This window comes from Phyllostomus hastatus, unplaced genomic scaffold (genome assembly GCF_019186645.2).
Source record: "Phyllostomus hastatus isolate PE091 unplaced genomic scaffold, TTU_PhHast_1.1 phas_contig_196, whole genome shotgun sequence".
NCBI lineage: Eukaryota > Metazoa > Chordata > Mammalia > Chiroptera > Phyllostomidae > Phyllostomus > Phyllostomus hastatus.
The window spans coordinates 2,850,145-2,868,032 of record NW_025333709.1 but is presented as its reverse complement, the minus strand read 5'-3'; the positions used below and the strand labels follow the sequence as shown (position 1 = coordinate 2,868,032).

The 17,888-nt window shown below is 66.8% G+C and overlaps 1 protein-coding gene across 1 annotated transcript; it reads left to right on the top strand.

The window, feature by feature from the left end:
- The first annotated feature begins 931 nt into the window (after nt 1-931).
- On the top strand, nt 932-17,524 carry WFS1 (wolframin ER transmembrane glycoprotein). The gene is made up of 8 exons (XM_045834596.1): nt 932-1,071; nt 5,276-5,508; nt 7,897-7,979; nt 8,636-8,780; nt 9,706-9,876; nt 10,659-10,739; nt 11,606-11,757; nt 14,999-17,524. Exons 2-8 carry the CDS (start codon nt 5,277-5,279, stop codon nt 16,802-16,804), a joined length of 2,670 nt encoding a protein of 889 aa, XP_045690552.1. The 5' UTR covers nt 932-1,071; nt 5,276; the 3' UTR covers nt 16,805-17,524.
- Nucleotides 17,525-17,888: the final 364 nt, after the last annotated feature.

Here is a 17,888-nt window from a genome sequence, read left to right as displayed (position 1 = left end):
GCTGCTTGCGCGGCCTCGGACGTCTGTGCCGCAGTTCATTTTCTCCCCGCCCTCAGCCCTCCCTAGGAGGAATGGTTCCCCATTCCCTCCGCTTACTGAGTCTCCTCCAAGGACCTCACACGGAGCAGACACCGCCCAGGGGTCCCCCACGCCCCCGGCCAGGGCCTCACAGTCCCAAGGTCCCCGCAGTCTAGCGGTCAGACCTTTGCCCTCGTCTCCAAACCACGCCTCTGAGACGCGGGACGGGATCAGTGCAGAGGGTTTCCAAACTGCCTAGCCGTGCGTCACTCCCTGAGCTGATATATGTCCTCAAACACATCCCTCGGTTGTCACTTTGTGTAAAGTGTGCTACGTGCATTTGATTGTGTGCATTTCAGGCAACACTGGGCTACATGTACACACTTACACGGGCCACGTTTTTTTACCCCTGCTGCTCTGTGGGGGAGGCCCTCTCTCTAGCGGGGTTGGAATTAAGTAAGGCATCTGGCGCATAGTGAGGCACTCAGCCTGTTCGTTAATCCTGCAATAGCACGTATAATGATGAATCTGGAGTTGAGGGCCCGAAGGGTGGGCGAAAGGTGGCACGGGTTTTGTCCAAAGGTCCACCCACCTGTCACAAGGCCAGAGATCCCGCCATGAGACACGCCTCCCTGTGGGCGTGGCCATGGAGAGGCGGGCCGAGGCTGGAGTCAGCTCGGAAACTTTAGCGGTTGGATCCGCCCCCGCGGCGTGGTTGTGCGGAGGTCCAGTCAGCGCCAGCTAGGCGAGGCGCCCCGTGATTGGCGGAGGTGCGCAGTTATTGGCAGGAGCGCCGGCCGCTCAGTGGGCCGAGCCAGCTCCGCGTCCTCCAGGCCGTGTCCTGAGTGGAGCGAGGTCTGTGGCTCCGCCCTCGGCCCCGCCTGTCTCTGAGCCTTCGGCCGCACCGGCAGTCTCCCGCGGCAGCTGGCGCCGCCCGCTCGTCCCGGCTGCTTGCCTCTGGCCCCCGCGAGTCCGGCTCCTCCCGAACAACTTTGCATCGAGCCAGAAGGCCCGAGGACGTCGCGGCGCCGCGTGCGGCCCACTTGCGGGCCGGTGAGTACTTCGAGTAATGGGACAGCCGCTCGGGGGGCTGGAAAGAAATTCGGGATCACCGGGAGGCGCTCCTGTTCTGGGCCTCAGTTTCCCCATATGAGAAGATGGGCGGCTGGTCCCAGCGTCCCCACATCCCCTGCAAGTTCCCCAGATATTGAAGAGCCAGGGCCCCTCCCGCTCCTCGAAGCCATGGCGACCCCTGCCCGGGTGGGGTCTTTCTAGGAGGTGAGCGCCCCCTGAACCCTAGAGCCTCGGGAATCGTGGGACACTGCTTGCTCCGAGCACTTCACTCCCGCGAGCCCCGACGCGAAACCCCCTTGCAGGGCGAAAACAGGCCCGAAAGGCAGGCGGCCAGTGGCGCGGGGTCCCGCCGGGTGTCAAGGGGCGCCCGGTCCCGATGGCATCGGTCGAGTTGCTCCGTCATGGCCCTTCCCCCGCGGCTGTCGGCGGGACTCAAGGCGGTCCTCAGTGCTTGCCAAGCCCCTGGAAAGCGCCTGAGCCCCCACGTGGGCGCTCAAGAGGGAGTGATGGGGGTTCGGTCCCCCAGGGGAACCAGCCCGCCTGAGTAGCAGCCTCTGGGTCAGGCTAAAACACTTGCAGCCCACTTAGAATCTGCATGAGTTCCCTTCCCCCTGGGGCTCTTCTGGGGGTGGGGGTGGGGAGTGGGCAGTGGCAGCCCCTGTTGGGTGGCTGAACCTGGCCCTGGGGAATGCTAATTTCTGTTTTGAAAGATGGAAGCTTTCTGGGGAATCTGGCCGGGCCCCTTTGGGCTTTATGGAGCCATGCCCTCACTGCATTTTTTGGTTGTTGAGGTTAAGGAATGTTAAGGAATGAACAATATGTAACCCTCGGGGTCATCTTAGCTCCATTTCACAGGAGGAAGCTGAGGCTGGCTGGGGTTCAGTGACCTGCCCCGACCCTGGCAGCCCCGCCTCTCCTCACCTTGGACGGTGACCCCGAGTAAAGGGCTTTCCCGGCTGCCCAGATCGGGGGCTGGCCGAGTGCCCTGCAGACCCTCAGTGCCGGCCGCCTGGCCTCACGCAGCCCTGGCGAGGGAGCTGCCCTGCTAGCCCAGAGCCTCGGCTGGCCCGTGTCCCCTCCCGTGATTGTCATGGGAGCCCTGCCCCCCCCATCCCCCATCCAAGCAGGGATTTTGATGGACTTTTTTGTCCTCTCCTCCCCCAGCAGGCGGGCCTTTGACTGCACACGGGAAAGGTTGCTGGGAGGCCACCTCTCACCTCCCTTCCCAGGATGGAGGAGCATGTGGAGGGCTTCCCCACCGGGGCGTCCTCTGCCTCCCCCAGGCTGGAGCTGAGCAGACCTCTCCAGGGGACTGGTCACCAGGGGAACCCAGCGCAGAGCTGGCTCCCCGAAATGCCTGTGCCGCAGGCAGGGGCCAGGCCTGGCCCACGGTGGTGGCGATGAGGAGCAGCACGACCCAGAGGGCGCGTCAGGCTTTATGGGCACCCCCCTCCTCTGCCACGTCCCCGCCTCGGAGAGTGGCACCGCCACGGGGGTCCTCAGCCACAGACCCGCCCCCCCCCCTCCGTCTCCTTCCCTGCCCCTCGCATTCGGTTGTGTCTCCGGCTCCAGAGCCGTGCCTGGATGCCTGTGCTGGGCCGGGGTTCCTCAGTTTCCCCTGGATGGCCACCGGGCCCTTTCCCTGGCCCCCAGTCAGGTCTCCACACAGCCCCTGTGGCTCTTTAACTGCCGCGTGCCAGCTCAGCACCGTCCTGCACTTCCTTCTGGCCCTAAGCCCGGCGCTCGCTCGTTCAGACCCTCAGGACCTGCCCTGCCCCTGCCGCCCACTCATACCCGGGTCCCCCACCCAGGCGGCACTTCCCAGCCGCCTGCACCTTCCCAGGGATGTCGCTGGCTCACTCCCCGCCCCCCCCCCCCACTGCTTTTCCTCGGGGGCAGCCCCTGCTGGAAGGCCCAGCACCTCCGCACCTCCCTTCCTCCACCCGTGCCTAATCAGGCCCGCTGATCCCGAAGGCTTAGTCCAGGCCTCCCTCCCAGAATCCCGGCCCTGCCCCTTTTCCACAGCCGGGTGCCCCCCCACCCCCACCCGCCCCGCTGCGCCTGCAGCCCCACGCTCCGCTCCGACTCTAGAGTGTCTGCTCAGGTGTCGTCTTTCCCGCCCAGACCGAGCTCTCAAAGGCCGGCCCCACACGAGTTCTTCCAGGCACAGAGGCCCGAGCGGTGCCTGACACTGGATCGGGCCAAGCTCAGACCAGGCGTCTGGCGTCCGGTGGGGGCCCAGCCGCTGGGGAGACGCTGCGGCGGTCCATGGTCACTGCCCTGACTCCCCCTGTGTCCCTGTGAACTTGGCATCTGGGTAGAGTCGGCATGCTCCTGGTTTGGCCCTCGGTACTCTGGGGCAAAAATAGGCACCTGGGAGCCTCCCAGGGCCTGTGCCCTTGTCTTGAGGAGCAGCCCTGTGCCAGGGGCTGGGCTGCAGCCAGACTCCCCACGCCTGGGAGCCCCCGGGCCCGCTCCTTTAAGGGCTTGGTCGCAGTGGTTTTAAAATAACACAGTATTATAGTTCCCGAAACCTTGCACATTCCTTATACAAAATTAGGGAAATATATTTTGAAAAAGAATAAAATAAAAAACACTTGCAATTCCTCCACCCAGGGATAGTCGGAATTTACCTTTCGGGAGGCATTTTCTTCCGTGTTTTTCTGCAGATGAGTTTTGTCTTCGTCTCCATGGGCTCAGGCTGGTATCTGGTGCTGCTTTAAATCCTGCCGAACAGTGTTGCACACCCCCCCCTTGTCTGTGACCGCTCGTGTGCGAGGCTGTGTAAACAGCTGTGCAGTGCAGCACGAGCCAAGGAGGGGCCGTGACGCCCGTCACCGTCCTCACTGGACGGCCTGGGGAGCACAGCGGGGATGGCACCGGGAAAAGGGCTGTGCGAGTGCAGAGGTGTGGGGGTCAGAGGCCACAGGTGGGTGTGGCGGAGCACCACGATTTAGGAGAGAAGGTGCGGGGGCTGGGCTGCAGAGCCTGAGTCCGTGGAGGAGCGTGGCATCCTCCGGGAGCCTGAGGAAGAGCCTCTCAAGTCCCTGCAATTTCGGGGGGCAAAGTCCCCCGAAGCCCCGCCAGGGCCGCAGGTTCAGCTCGCACGCAGGCCTGTGGCCAGGGGCCGCGCCAGCCTGTCGGGGGACGGGGGGGGGGGGTGACCCTGCTGCAAACAGCCTGCAAGGCGCTTCTGTGGATGGAGGAGCCCTGCCCCTCGTCACGAGACGGTCCCAGAACAGGGGCGCTCCTGTCTGTCCTTGGCGTCGGCTCTCAGATCCCACCGCCCGGCTTCTGTCACTCTGCTTTTCAGTGTGTGTCCCTCTCTGGTGACGTTCGGGTTCAAGATTTTTGTCCTGCCTCTGGCCCGGAGTGGGGCGGATCTGACAGAATCTCGGCCCCTCCCACTATGGTCCTTTTTCCCTCCTCCCTTGTCCTCTGCTCCTTCGGGGGATGGGGGCAGCGATCCTGAAGGCAAAGCCTCCCCGGCCTCTCTCCAGCTTCCAGTGGCCGCTGGCAGCTCCAGCATCCCGCGGCCGCAGTTGCACGGCTCTGGTCTCTGCCTCCGTCTCGCCTCCGTCTCGCCTCCATCTCCCCTCCGTGCGGTCCCCCCTCTGTCTCTGTGCTTCCCTGCTGGCCTCGCACGAGCACCAGTTATTGCCCCAGGGCCCCCCCGCTCCCAGCCCGAGCCAGGACAGTCTCATCGGAAGATCTGCACTTAGGTCTGCAGAGACCCCTGACTCCAGGTCGGGCCACCGCTGGGGCTGTGGGGTGGACACGCCATGTGCAGGCCGCCACTCAGCCCCCCACAGCCAGGCACCGCCCGCTGCTCCGCGTGGGGTGTCTTGTCGCCTCCTCGCTTCAGTTTGTCCCCCCGCCACGTGGCTGCCGCCCTGTGGGGCCGGAACTCGGGGCCTCCGATGGCAGGGCCTGGGCCCCTGGCTCCCGGGGCCTGTTGAGCCGGACGGCCTTGAGTGCGTTTCCCCCTCGATCTCCTCGTCTGTGAAATGAGGGCGGCCTTCTGCGGGCCGTTGCGAGGCTGGGCAAGGTCACACGGAGAATGCTGGGCAGCCCCCGCCCTGTCTCCCCTGGCCACCCCTCTTTTCACCAAGAGCTAGAGGCCAGGGCAGGCTGAGCTCGGCCGGTCCTGGCGTGTCTGACCCCCAGCTTTTCTCGCCAGCAGGATGGACTCCAGCGCCTCTCCGAGCCCCTCCGACCCGCAGCCTCCGCCACCCCCGCCGCCCCAGGCCCGCGCGCGGCTCAATGGCACTTCCTCGGTGACCCCGGAGAAGAGCAGGGTGTCCCAGGCCCCTGGGCCCCAGGCTCATGGACCCGGACCAGATGGGGGAGGTGCAGCGGCCCCCACAGTGCCCCGGGCCCTTCGTGCCAGGAGCCGAGAGAGAGCGGACAGAACAGGTACGGGGACGGGGCCTGGGAAGCTGGGCTGCCCTCAGCCGGGCCGGGCCGCTCCGTGGACACGGCGTGAGCACCACGTCCTCACACGGGGTCCTCTCACCCCTCGAGGTTCCTCCTGGGGGGCTCCCCGGCGGCTCAGGGCCCAGGCCCCCTCAGCCCTCGCCTGTGCAGCGGGCTCTGCTCCCACGTTCACAGACTAAGGGAGCGGCAATGTCACGTTTTCTTGTTTGATTTGTAATCAAACGGCCCCCGCTCCACCCTCTGGCTGGGGTGGTTCCGCACCAGGTGCCGGGACGGTGAGGCGGGAGAAAGGCTGTCCCTCCAGCTCTGGTCCCACAGGGCGCTCGGGGAAGCCCACGCTGTCCCCTCCGCACCGCGGCCGTGTGCGCAGGCCTCTCTGCGGCCCCCACGTGGCCACCCCCTCGGGGCCAGCTGCCACACTGGCATGTGCCTAGGGCTGGGCCCAGGTCTCCGCCCCCTCTGACCACTGTCTGCCATCCGATCTCAGTCTCCAGCAAAAATCTCCACATTCTCTGCTCTTATCTGTGAGCCTGTGGGCAGGCCGGGGCCGAGCCTGGAATCTCGGCCCGGGGCTGGGCTGGGTTTCAGTCTGGCTAACGCCGACAGCCCTGGGAGGACAGAGCCAGGACTGCAGGTTTCCGATAAGAAGAGTCAGGAAACAGATGTGGTTTCTGTTTTGTTCTGCCCCTGAGAAGGGGGAGACGGGCAGCAAGGCCAGGCTCGGGCGACAGGGGTGGAGGCTCGGGCCCTGGGCAAGGGAGGCTGCACTTGCACCTTCGTCCTGGGGCTGAGCACTGCCCGGGGCCCAGGGTGCACGAGGCGCCCTTTCCGCCACCCTCGGTGGGTCGCCGCAGATGATCGGCAGGCAGTCACCAAGGCCTCCGGCTCAGGTGCCAGGCCAGTGCTCGCTTACACAGCTTCAGGGCCACAGGCAGGGACGGTGGCCAGAGCCCCTGGGTGCGGCGCGGCCTGCTAGGGAGCATTCACCCCAGCGCTGTCCAAGGGCCGCCTGCCTCCTGCTAACTGGGGTGACCTCCGCCTTAGAGCCTTGAAGGCTGCGTCACCGTAGGCCACTGTCCCTGCTGCCTCCTCCTGGAGGGCTGTGTCCCATAGACCTGGGTGCCCTAAACACGGGGGAGGTCGGGGGGCCCGTTGCTGCAGAGCTGGCCCCACCCCGGAGCCTGGCGGGAGCCCGGACAAACGGACGGGGGAGGCTGGACATTGGGCAGTGGTAATGGGGACTGCTCTTGTTTCCAGAAACACCTAGAGAGGAAAAGCTTATTAATGTCTAATAGGCACCTGCTGTATGGTGGACAACACTGCCCTCGTTTCGCTGCCTGCCACGGGGGGCACGGCCATGGATGGAGGTGGGTGTGGGGTCAGGCACAGCCCCGGGCATTGCTGTGCAGGTCAGAGAAAGGGGTGGGTAGACCGTGATTTTTCCAGAAACTTTACTGTTATGCTGCCCACCCCCCACCTCCCAGAAGGTATAGTGAAATCGGTGTAGCAGACACGATGCTTTTGTGCACTGGGCTGCCTTTTCGGGGAGTTAAAGCACAGCACGAGCCACGTGGTGTTTGGGCCCTTGCACCCAGTAACTCGGCGGAAGGGTCTGTGCGAGGAGGATAACCCCCCCCCAAGAAAACCGTGCACGGACTGGAGCGCGGAACCGCGCTATAAATGGAAGGAGCACCGGGAACACCCGATGGCCGGGCGGAGTGAGAGGCCCGGCCCGGGACTGTGCCCCTCGGTGGGGTCTCCGAGCCGCTGACACGGTCAGTCTCACCACGGCGAAGTGTGGGGAATCGGTCGTGACTCACTGTTATAAACGTATAAAAATATATACATGTATATCAAAATGTATGTGCACGATCATGGCTTCCAGAAATCACGCGTGCGGAGACTGCAGTCTTAGAAAACATAGACTTGGTCTGCTGGGGGACCGGGCATCGGGGTGCAGGTTCGTCACTGAGGCCGGGGCTTTCTAGAGCTGAGGTTCGGCCGGCCTGTGCCCAGCCACTCTGGTGCGGTGTGCCAGGGATGGGGCAATGCAATGCTGGGCCCCGGGCGGTGCCCTCATCCTCCCACACGCGTCCCCCCCCGCCCCAAGAGACCGAGCAGAGATGGAGCTGCCGCTGAGGACCGCCCCCGCTGCCCCGGGAGTCTGCTCTCCTTGCTCCATGTCGGGCTGTGGGGGGGCACCCCATGGGGTGCTCTCCCCGCCTCCCCCCTCGCAGTCCTGACCGGGTGGGTCTGCGCGTGAGAAGCGGCCCCGGGTCTGAGGCCCAGGCCTGTGTCCTCTCCAGCCCTCTGCCCGGCGACCAGGACCAGCTTCGGGACTTCATGACTGTTCTTTCCACGTCACAGGGCCCGTGAAGGGGGACGTGGAAGTCCCCTTTGAAGAAATCCTGGAGAAGGCCAAGGCCGGGGACCCCAAGGCACAGACAGAGGTGAGGACCGCGGTGCCTGGTGCAGGCTCAGGCCGTGGCCCCCAGAACAGTGGGCTGGAGCTCCGAGAGCTCTGTGGCCCACGGGGGCCGGCGCCGCAGGTCGGCGCAGTGTGAACAGGGAGCAGTGTCGGCGTGGCTGCCCCTGCCATGCCCCTGGTCCCCTCTGAGGCGCCACCCCTCTGGGGAGCTCACATTCCTCTCCTGCAGCCTCCATTGCTCTCACCTGGCCTTGGGCGTCACCTCCTCCAGGATGCCTGCCCTGCTTCCTGCCTGTCTGTGGTGCCCCACCCCCACTCTCACTGCCTCTGTGCAGGAGGCGCCACGCCCCCTCATTCTGTGAGCAGCGAGCACCGGAGGGTCCGAGTGAGACCCCTTTCCCCTTGGCCTGGGTGACAGAGGAGGCTAGCTGGCCCACAACACGCTGTGGCACCATGTTATAAAATCAGGGAGTACCGGGCACGCCCCAACGGCCTGATGGAGTGAGAGACCCAGCACTGGGCTGTGTCCCCTCTGCCCCAGAACCCGGGGCGGGTGGGGGCCCAGGAAGCCCAGGGTTGCCCGGCTGCGGGGAGCAGGCACCCTCCCTGCGTGGAGGCCGCTGCGGAGCTGGGCTGAGCGGCATCCCCCCCCCACACCCCCCTGCGTCTCCCTGGCAGGTGGGGAAGCACTACCTGCAGCTGGCGGGCGACGCGGACGAGGAGCTCAACAACTGCACGGCCGTGGGCTGGCTGATCCTGGCGGCCAAGCAGGGCCGCCGCGAGGCCGTCAAGCTGCTCCGCCGGTGCCTGGCGGACAGGAAAGGTGGGTGCCCGAGGGGCGCGGCCCCGCCTGCTGAATCCCAGCTGCAGCAGGAGCCCCAGGGAAACCCAGCGGGGGCCACGCTGGTGAACAAGGGTCCGGTTTCCGCGGGCGGTGGCTCTCGCAGAGCTCACGAGACGTGCGGCGGCAGAGGACGTCCGTTCCCCCGTCAGCTCGCGTCGGCGCCCCCGAGCGCTACCCCAGGTTTCCGTGCGGGCTGGGGGGTGCACCCCGCACCCCACACCCCGCCCGAGCAGGTTGGCCTCACCACAGCCAAGGGGGTGAGCGGGGCAGCAAGCACCCCCTCGGACCCACTCGCCGCCGGGAGGGGGCGCTGTCATGCTGTCCCGCCACGGAGACCGCCAGGCCCTGGCGTCTCGGCTCCCTGAGGGCGCACCCCCCAGAGGAAGGGCGGAGTGTGTGTGGTATGGCCCTCCCCTTGGCCGTCTGCTCAGACTGCAGGCCTGTCTGGTGCCTGCTGCCCGCAGCCACCGTGGGCTGCGTGGGAAACGCGGAGCTGCCCAGGACCCGCCACCTCGAACCCCAGAGCGGAGCGCTCCGCGGTCTGCTCTGTCCCCTTCTGGCTTTGTGTCACGGCGCTCTCGGCGTCACGTCCGTCACCCAGACTACTTCGGAGGGTAGGATGGCCTCAGGCAGCGCCCGCCCACGGCCACGCGGGGGTGTCTGCGGAGGGGCCAGGCCCAGCCTCTGACCTGGAGCGTGGACCGGCAGGGGCGTAGGTCCAGTGTCCCCTTTGGTCAGATGTCCTATTCCGCCCTGGTGGCCACCGCTGCCTGGAAAGCCTCTCGCACGAGTCCCTCCCCAGAGCCCCTCAGGCCGAGATGGCCAGGGCTCGGGCGTCACCGAGGGCTTCCCGGCGGCAGGATGGGGCCCCTGATGCCCCCCCTCCCCCCACCCCCTCTCTCAGGCATCACCTCCGAGAACGAGCAGGAGGTGAAGCAGCTCTCCTCGGAGACCGACCTGGAGCGCGCCGTGCGCAAGGCGGCCCTGGTCATGTACTGGAAGCTCAACCCCAAGAAGAAGCAGCAGGTGGCTGTGTCGGAGCTGCTGGAGAACGTGGGCCAGGTCAACGAGCAAGGTGCGCAGCCCGGGGGCTCCTCGTGTGGGGACCTCGCGGCCTGGGGAGGGTTCTCCTGGGGACCGCTTCCTGGGGCTCGGGTGGCACCCCAGGGAGGCATGCCCCATGCGATGGTTGCAGCCCCCCAGTGGAGCCCCAGGAACCCCCGCAGCGGCACCGCCCAGCCCCCACCTGCTGCCCCCCAATTCCCGCTGGGTCACAGAGCCCCTCCAGAGCCTCTGTCGCTGCCGGCCCCCCTGTGGGGCTCCAGCCTGAGCAGCCCCCACGCAGGACTTGCTCAGGAACGCTTGCCCAGCAGGGGTGCGGATGGCGGGCCGATGCTGGCCAGAGGACAGAGTGTGTCCGTCTCAGCCGGGCTCGCCCACCGAACAGACTCGGCGGAGCCCCTTGGCCATCCGGGCTGGGGACTCCCAGGAACAGCCTGGCCCTTGCCCCCAGGAGCTCAGAGTCTACTCCAGGGGGGAGTCATGGCAGGGGACAAGGCCAGCAGAGGCGTCCGGGGACAGGGGACGCCGACCAGCGGTCTTGGTGTGTCCAGAGCCACGCTGGCCTCCACAGAGGGGGTGGGCCGAGCCCCGCAGGGCGCTGCGTTGTTGCAGCGGGGGAGGCCGAGAGGCGGCTGCCCAGAGCAGCAGCCCTTGCCCTGGAGGCTGCAGGCCCCGCGGTCCCCAGAGCTCGGGGACCCCGCCCCCAGGAGCACCCGGGCTGGTGCGTGGAGGGCTGCAGAGCACGAGGGGACAGGCAGCCTCCCTTGACCCTCCACCCACTCTGCCCCCCTGCAGAGGGAGGGGCACAGCCCGGCCCCGTCCCCAAGTCGCTGCAGAAGCAGAGGCGGGTGCTGGAGCGCTTGGTCAGCAGCGAATGTGAGTACGGCCACCGCTCCTCTGCCTGAGACAGCTTCCCGCCGTGTCGTGCCTGTCACCCCGGGCCCCGTGTCCACTCCGTCCTGTGCCGTCCAGGCTTGGGCCTCCTCGGGTTCGAGGCGTAGTGGGTGTCATTTCTGGGCGCTGAGACCTGGACCCTGCCTGTCGGGAGCCCACGCCTTTGTGGGCAGACAGACGGGGCGGAGACTCAGGGGAGTATCTGAGGGTTGGCAGGGGTCAGGCAGCCACCAGCAGGTGCAGGGAACCAGGGACACCTGGCGGGGAGAGTGGGGGCTCTGCACCCAGCGTGGGCTGTGGGGCGTGGGGCAGAGCGTGCTGGAGGGGGGACGGAGGATCGGGGGCTATGGGACACCAATGAGAAGACACCTTTGTGTCCTCCGTGTGCAAGGCGCCCACCACGGGGCTGGGCTCTGGGTCTCAGTGTCCCGGGGTCTCGGCCCGGAGGAGTCGTGATGGGCGGGAGGGCCTGGGACTGCCCAGCACCGAGAGCTGGGCAGCAGGGTGGCCGTTGCCAGTGGCGTGAGCAGCCAGAGCCGGGGGAGAGACGGTGGCCAGGAGGTGCTGGGAGCTGGTGCTCGGGTGGGGCTCAAGAGCAAGCAGGAAGGACGCTTCAGGGAGCGAGGGCCTGTCACCGAGGGGAGGAGGCGGGTGTGAGGGCCGGCACTCAGCAGCCCTGCCTGCCCCTCCCTGCTCATTGGCCGGGCCCCCACCCTCCGCCCAGGACAGAGGGGTTCCTCAGCCCGCTCTCAGCCGGGCCCAGCCGCCGCCCCTGCCCTGCCGGTCACACAGGGGGACCGTGCACTGACTGCGTGGGCGGGCCCCCCGCCTCTTCTCTCCCACTCTAGCCAAGAGCTACATAGCGCTGGACGACTTCGTGGAGATCACCAAGAAGTACGCCAAGGGCATCATCCCGCCCAACCTGTGCCTGCAGGACGAGGACGAGGATGAGGACGAGCTGGCCGGCAGGAGCCCCGAGGACCTGCCCCTGCGCCTGAAGGTGAGCAGGGCGGGGGAGGGGGCTGCCCGCCGCAGGGGCCCTCCTGGGTCTCCCTCCGGAAACGCCATGTGGGCGCAGGGCGCCTTGCGCGGGCCTCCGGCTCTGGTTTAGCTGCGCCTTTTGAAACATTGTTTGTCTACAGAGAACCGAACGGGGGTGGGCCCCTCAGAGATGCCTGCCCCCCAACACCAAGTGGGGGTGCACAGGAGACCCGGGGGACCTGCGAGGGCTCGGGGAGAGAGGGGGTGGCGTGGGGAGTGGTGAGGAGGTGACCGTGGGCCAGTCTGCAGGCAGGGAGAAGCCCCCTGCCACCAGAGGGCAGGGCCCGAGCAAGGGGCACACGGCCCGTGCCGAGAGCCGGGAGTGGCCCCCAGGTCAGGCCCCTGGGGTGACTGTCAGTGTCCTTGGCCGTGTGGCTGAGACATCGGTCACAGACAGACAGACAAGGTGGCCACGCTGCCCTCTCGCAGGTCTGCCCCCCGCTCCTTCCCGGGGCTGAGTCCCCTGGGCCCGCACCTCCCTGTGCAGAGCGCACCGGGCTCCCAGGAGTCTGGCTGCCCCGCCCACACGGCTCCATCGGCTCCGGGGCCCCTGGCAGACGAGGCGTCACAAAGCCAGGCGTCTGTCACCCAAGAGCCCCCCGGGTTCTGTGCATCTCACAGACGGGGGTGTGTGTGGCAGGACCACCCGTGTGGCAGAGGGGGATGCCGAAGGGGTCAGGATCAGGGTCAGGGCAGGAGACCCACCGCTCAGCCCAGAGGGTGGGAGTGCAGGGGACAGGAGGTCGGCGGACGTCCCCCGTGCTGGAGACAGCTCAGCGTCGGCACCGGTGGGAGCTCGGCTGGGGCGCCCGGGCCAGGCCACCCTCCAGGCGGGAGGCTGATGCAGACCGTGTCCCAGAGTGACAGGCAGGACAGCTGCGCTCATGACCGATGAGCCGAGCGTCCTCTGAGGGCAGGTAACATGGCCGAGGGGGCGGCTCTGGGAGGCGGGGCCAGGACGGCTGAGGAGGGTGACCAAGGAGGTCACGACCTGGGGGGGAGGCCCACGCAGCGGTGGGCCTGGGCTAAGCCATCCCCAGAGAGACGCCCTGGTTTCCTTGTTACAGTCGAGAGGGGAGGTGGCCACTCCCCCCAGGGCCAGGGAGGGTCCCGGGGAGAGGCCTCGTGGAGGCCCCCCACAGCCCCGGCCCCTCATCTTCGGGCTGTAAGTCCTGTCCCCGACCGCGCGCTCCATGGTGCTGTGACCATCTGCGCGTCCTCGCCGGGAAGGGACCCGGGTGCGCTCTGACGGAACTGTCACAGCGCTTCATCCTTCGCGAGTTTTCCCACTAAAAGTCTCTGCGAGAGAGAGGGAGTGAATCAGAGCAGGTGTCTCCCAAGACTGAAAGCTGTTCCGGCTTTTAATAGCCTTTCGGAGCGCAGAGAAGGGGCCGTGCGGTTGAGGGGGGGCCCCGGGGGGGTTGTCGCCCCCAAGGCAAATGGTGACAGGCGCGTCTGAGCTGACGCGACTCCCACGGAATGTTCCAGCCTTTTGTGACAGAAGAGTCCCACTTGGAAATAGATGGAGTGATCCGAACTGTTTTCGTCTCGAAAGATTGCAAAGTGCAACATGTGAGCCTGTTCGCCGGGGCCGACGGCCTCTAGTCGACGGGACCCGCCTGGACCTGGGGGTCGAGGTGGCCTCTTGGCACCGCTGCCAGGCTGCGGCGTCCTGTGCTCTGACTTTCTCGTGTCAGGGGAACCGCCAGCGACCTCAGGCCTGGCCGGGCACTCTTTACTGCCCTCGGGGGGACCTTGACTCCCCCCTCACTCTGAAAAATGTCTCTCCTGGTCAAAGAAGAGTTGTCCTCGCCTGGGCTCTCTCTGTGGAACGTGTCTTCATCCTCGTGGCCCGGTGGGGCGGCGAGGAGCGGAGCTGGAGAGCGGGGGCAGCGTCAGCTGGTCCGTTCGTTTGTTCCCTGTCAGTTGCGGAGCGGAGAGGGGGCGGCTCTCGCAGACTCAGGCTCACTCGCTCCTGTGGGTCCCTACCGTCTCCTCCGGAGCCCCGCCCCCCGCCCCATCTGCAGGGAGCTCACGCACCCAGGTGCCTGCAGGTGTCCTGGTCGTCTGGGCTCGATGGCCGTGGCTCTTGGGCAGATGACGGACACAACTCAGTCGCGCTCACCCGGCGTCCCTCCAGCTCTGCCCTCCAGTGGGGCTGGCAGAGGGCCTGTGCTGAGGGCGTGGGGGGGGGCACTGGTGCAGGCTCCCCTCGCCCCTCCAGATACCCCTGGGCCACCGCCCCCCTCCACGCTGCACTGCGTGAGGACAGGCGCTGTCCACAGCCACCTCCCTGTTCCCCTGCCCAGCTCCTCTCCCGTCTCCCCCGAGCCCTGGCCGGGCTACCCGTGTCTGGGAATCTTGCACAGAAAGCCAGGCGGGTGTGGGGGTCTGCCCTGGAGGGCAGAATCGCCCCCCACCTCCTTCTCCAGGCTGCTCCCCAGTCCCCCTGCCCCACAGCGCTCCATCCGCCCTGTGCTGCAGTCCAGCCAAGGGCCACCTCTGCCCTGTGTACTGGGTACGGGGTGGGGGGTGGCCCCCAAGGCAGGGAAGGGGCTGCGTTTGAGCGTGGTCGTGTGGGGGAGTGTGTCTGTTCGGAGCGGGGTGGTGTCGGTGGGTGTATATGGGGGCAGGCGTGGCAGGCAGCTGGTTCTTAGGGTCTCCTAACGCTGGCCAACAGGTCTCATGTGCCCTGTTACAGCCGCTGAAGGCGGGCCACGCCCCTGCTCGGGCGCGGTCACACAGAACTCTCCCTTCTGGAGTCCCCGCTCCTGCCGCCACTCCTGGGACTGCTGGGAGCCCAGCGTGGCTTGTGGGGTACCGCTTCCTGTCCCCCTGAGTGGATGGGGAGCCGGGGCGCGGGAGGTGAAGCCCTCCCAGCCGGAGGGAGATGAGACACAGGCCGGGCAGCCCGGGCCCCGTAGTCAGCACAGCGCAGGGCCCCCTGGGGAGGGAAGAGGGTGGCGGGTTCCTCCGGGCGCTGGAGGTCTCGCCAGGACGCCAGCACACACGCGTGTGGACTCCGGGGCAGGGGGTCGGGTCAGGCCTGGGGCGGGAGAGGAGGGCGGGGACGGGCTCCAGGGGCCCAGAGTGGGGGGGCCAGGGCCACAGGGCACAGGGAGGGCCCAGGGCTCAGGTGGTGGTGCGCGCGGGGCTCCTGTCCCGGCCTCGACAGCCGTCTCCCTCCCCCGCCCCCGCAGGTGGTCAAGTACCCACTGCACGCCATCATGGAGATCAAAGAGTACCTGATCGAGATGGCCTCCCGGGCCGGCATGCACTGGCTGTCCACCATCGTGCCCACCCACCACATCAACGCCCTCATCTTCTTCTTCATCATCAGCAACCTGACCATCGACTTCTTCGCCTTCGCAGTGCCCCTGGTGGTCTTCTACCTGTCCTTCCTGTCCATGGTGATCTGCACCCTCAAGGTGTTCCAGGACAGCAAGGCCTGGGAGAGCTTCCGCACCCTCACCAGCCTGCTGCTGCGCTTCGAGCCCAACCTGGACGTGGAGCAGGCCGAGGTGAACTTCGGCTGGAACCACCTGGAGCCCTACGTCCACTTCCTGCTGTCCGTCGTCTTCGTCATCTTCTCCTTCCCCATCGCCAGCAAGGACTGCGTGCCCTGCTCGGAGCTGGCCGTGGTGTGTGTCTTCTTCACCGCCACCAGCTACATGAGCCTGAGCACGTCCGCCGAGCCCTACACCCGCAGGGCCCTGGTCACCGAGGTGGCTGCCGGCCTGCTCTCCCTCCTGCCCGCCCTGCCCCTCGACTGGCGCTACCTGAAGCTCCTGGGCCAGACGCTGCTCACCGTGCCGGTGGGCCACCTGGTCGTGCTGAACGTCAGCGTGCCCTGCCTGCTCTACGTCTACCTGCTGTTCCTCTTCTTCCGCATGGCCCAGCTGCGCGGCTTCAAGGGCACCTACTGCTACCTGGTGCCCTACCTGGTCTGCTTCATGTGGTGCGAGCTCTCCGTGGTCGTCCTGCTCGAGTCCAGCGGCCTGGGGCTGGTCCGCGCGTCCATCGGCTACTTCCTCTTCCTCTTCGCCCTCCCGATCCTGCTGACGGGCCTGGCGCTCATGGGCCTGGTGCAGTTCGCCCGCTGGTTCGTGTCCCTGGAGCTCACCAAGATCGCGGTCACCGTGGCGGTGTGCAGCGTCCCGCTGCTGCTGCGCTGGTGGACCAAGGCCAACTTCTCGGTGGTGGAGATGGTCAAGTCCCTGACGCGCAGCTCCGTGGTCAAGCTCATCCTGGTGTGGATCTCGGCCGTGGTGGTGTTCTGCTGGGTCTACGTGTACCGCTCGGAGGGCATGAAGGTGTACAACTCCACGCTGACCTGGCCGCAGTACGGCGCGCTGTGCGGGCCGCGGGCCTGGAAGGAGACCAACATGGCGCGCACCCAGATCCTGTGCAGCCACCTGGAGGGCCACCGGGTCACCTGGACGGGCCGCTTCAAGTACGTCCGCGTGACGGACATCGACAACAGCGCCGAGTCGGCCGTCAACATGCTGCCGCTGTTCCTCGGCGACTGGATGCGCTGCCTGTACGGCGAGGCCTACCCGGCCTGCAGCCCCGGCAACGCCTCCACGGCCCAGGAGGAGCTGTGCCGGCTCAAGCTGCTGGCCAAGCACCCCTGCCACATGAAGCGCTTCGACCGCTACAAGTTCGAGATCACCGTGGGCATGCCCTTCGGCACCAACGGGCCCCGCGGCCCCGAGGAGGACGACGTCACCAAGGACATCGTGCTGCGGGCCAGCAGCGAGTTCAAGGACGTACTGCTGCGCCTGCGCCAGGGCAGCCTCGTGGAGTTCAGCACCGTCCTGGAGGGCCGCCTGGGCAGCAAGTGGCCCGTCTTCGAGCTCAAGGCCATCAGCTGCCTCAACTGCATGGCCCAGCTGTCGCCCGCCCGGCGGCACGTGAAGGTGGAGCAGGACTGGCGCAGCACCGTGCACGGCGCCGTGAAGTTCGCCTTCGACTTCTTCTTCTTCCCCTTCCTGTCGGCCGTGTGAGGCCGTCAGGACCCTCCTCCCGGGCGGCCGCCCAGCCAGATGGCACGGCACGGATGCCGAGCATGTGTGTGCGCGCACATGTGTGCACATACGTGTGCACATGCACCCAGATCACCTCACTCTGCCCCTTGGAATGCCCAGTGTCGCCGGAAATTGCATGCGTGGTCTTAACCCCCATCCTCACCTTCCCGAGTGCAGCTGGCGGGCCAGGCGGGACGGGTGCCCGTCCTGAAAAGCACTCAGCACCCACGTGCCCCCCCATGCACCCCCTCCAGCACTCTGACCCCTTCCTCACTGCTGTGTGGGATTTGTTTTGTGAACGTGCTGCTGTGTGAACACGACATAACACTTCTTATTTATTTGGTTGCTGCTAAGCCCGGACAGCTGTTTGCGGGTCCTGCTGGCTCCCGGCGGAGCACCCTGAGCGGTCACATGGTTGAGGCTCTGCCCGGCTCCTTCCAGACCCGGGGGGGCGGGGGGGGGAGCAGCGGCTCTGGGCACAGCGTGTCCACGCTGAGCCCTGGGTCCGCAGCTTGTCTCGCGCATCTGCTGCCTAGTGGGTAGTGGGTGCGTCTGGGAGGGTCTCGCATGAACCCTCCAGGACTGGGAGGCAGAGCCCCGGGGGCCCCTTCCGGCCCTCGGAAAATCTTGCTAGCTGTGTTCCGTTAGGGAGAGCAGAGGCAGGGCCTGGAGCAGCTGAAATAAAAGCCTGTGATGGAACCTGCCGTCCTTGGCTGCTTTTCTTTCCGGGAAGTCCCTTCTCGAACGTGCCTGAGGGTCAGCAGGTGTGTGCACTCGCACTGAATTCAATACAAGTGCCGTCTGCATCCCGAAGGGCAGAACTGACCTTCTCAGGGGCCGACAGGCCGCCTGCCAGCGAGCAGGCCAGGGGCCCCTGCACCGTTGGCCGCGACTGCCCAGCGTCCGCTCGGGTCTGACCTCGTCTGAAATGCGCACGGTCACTGCCGTGTGTGAAACTCAGATCACCGGCAACGAGGTGCATCCGCAGTTATTCGTGCTTTGACACAGCTGCCACCCTGTCCGCCAGTCCTGCCTCTGCCCCGCCTGCAACCCTACGTCCCGG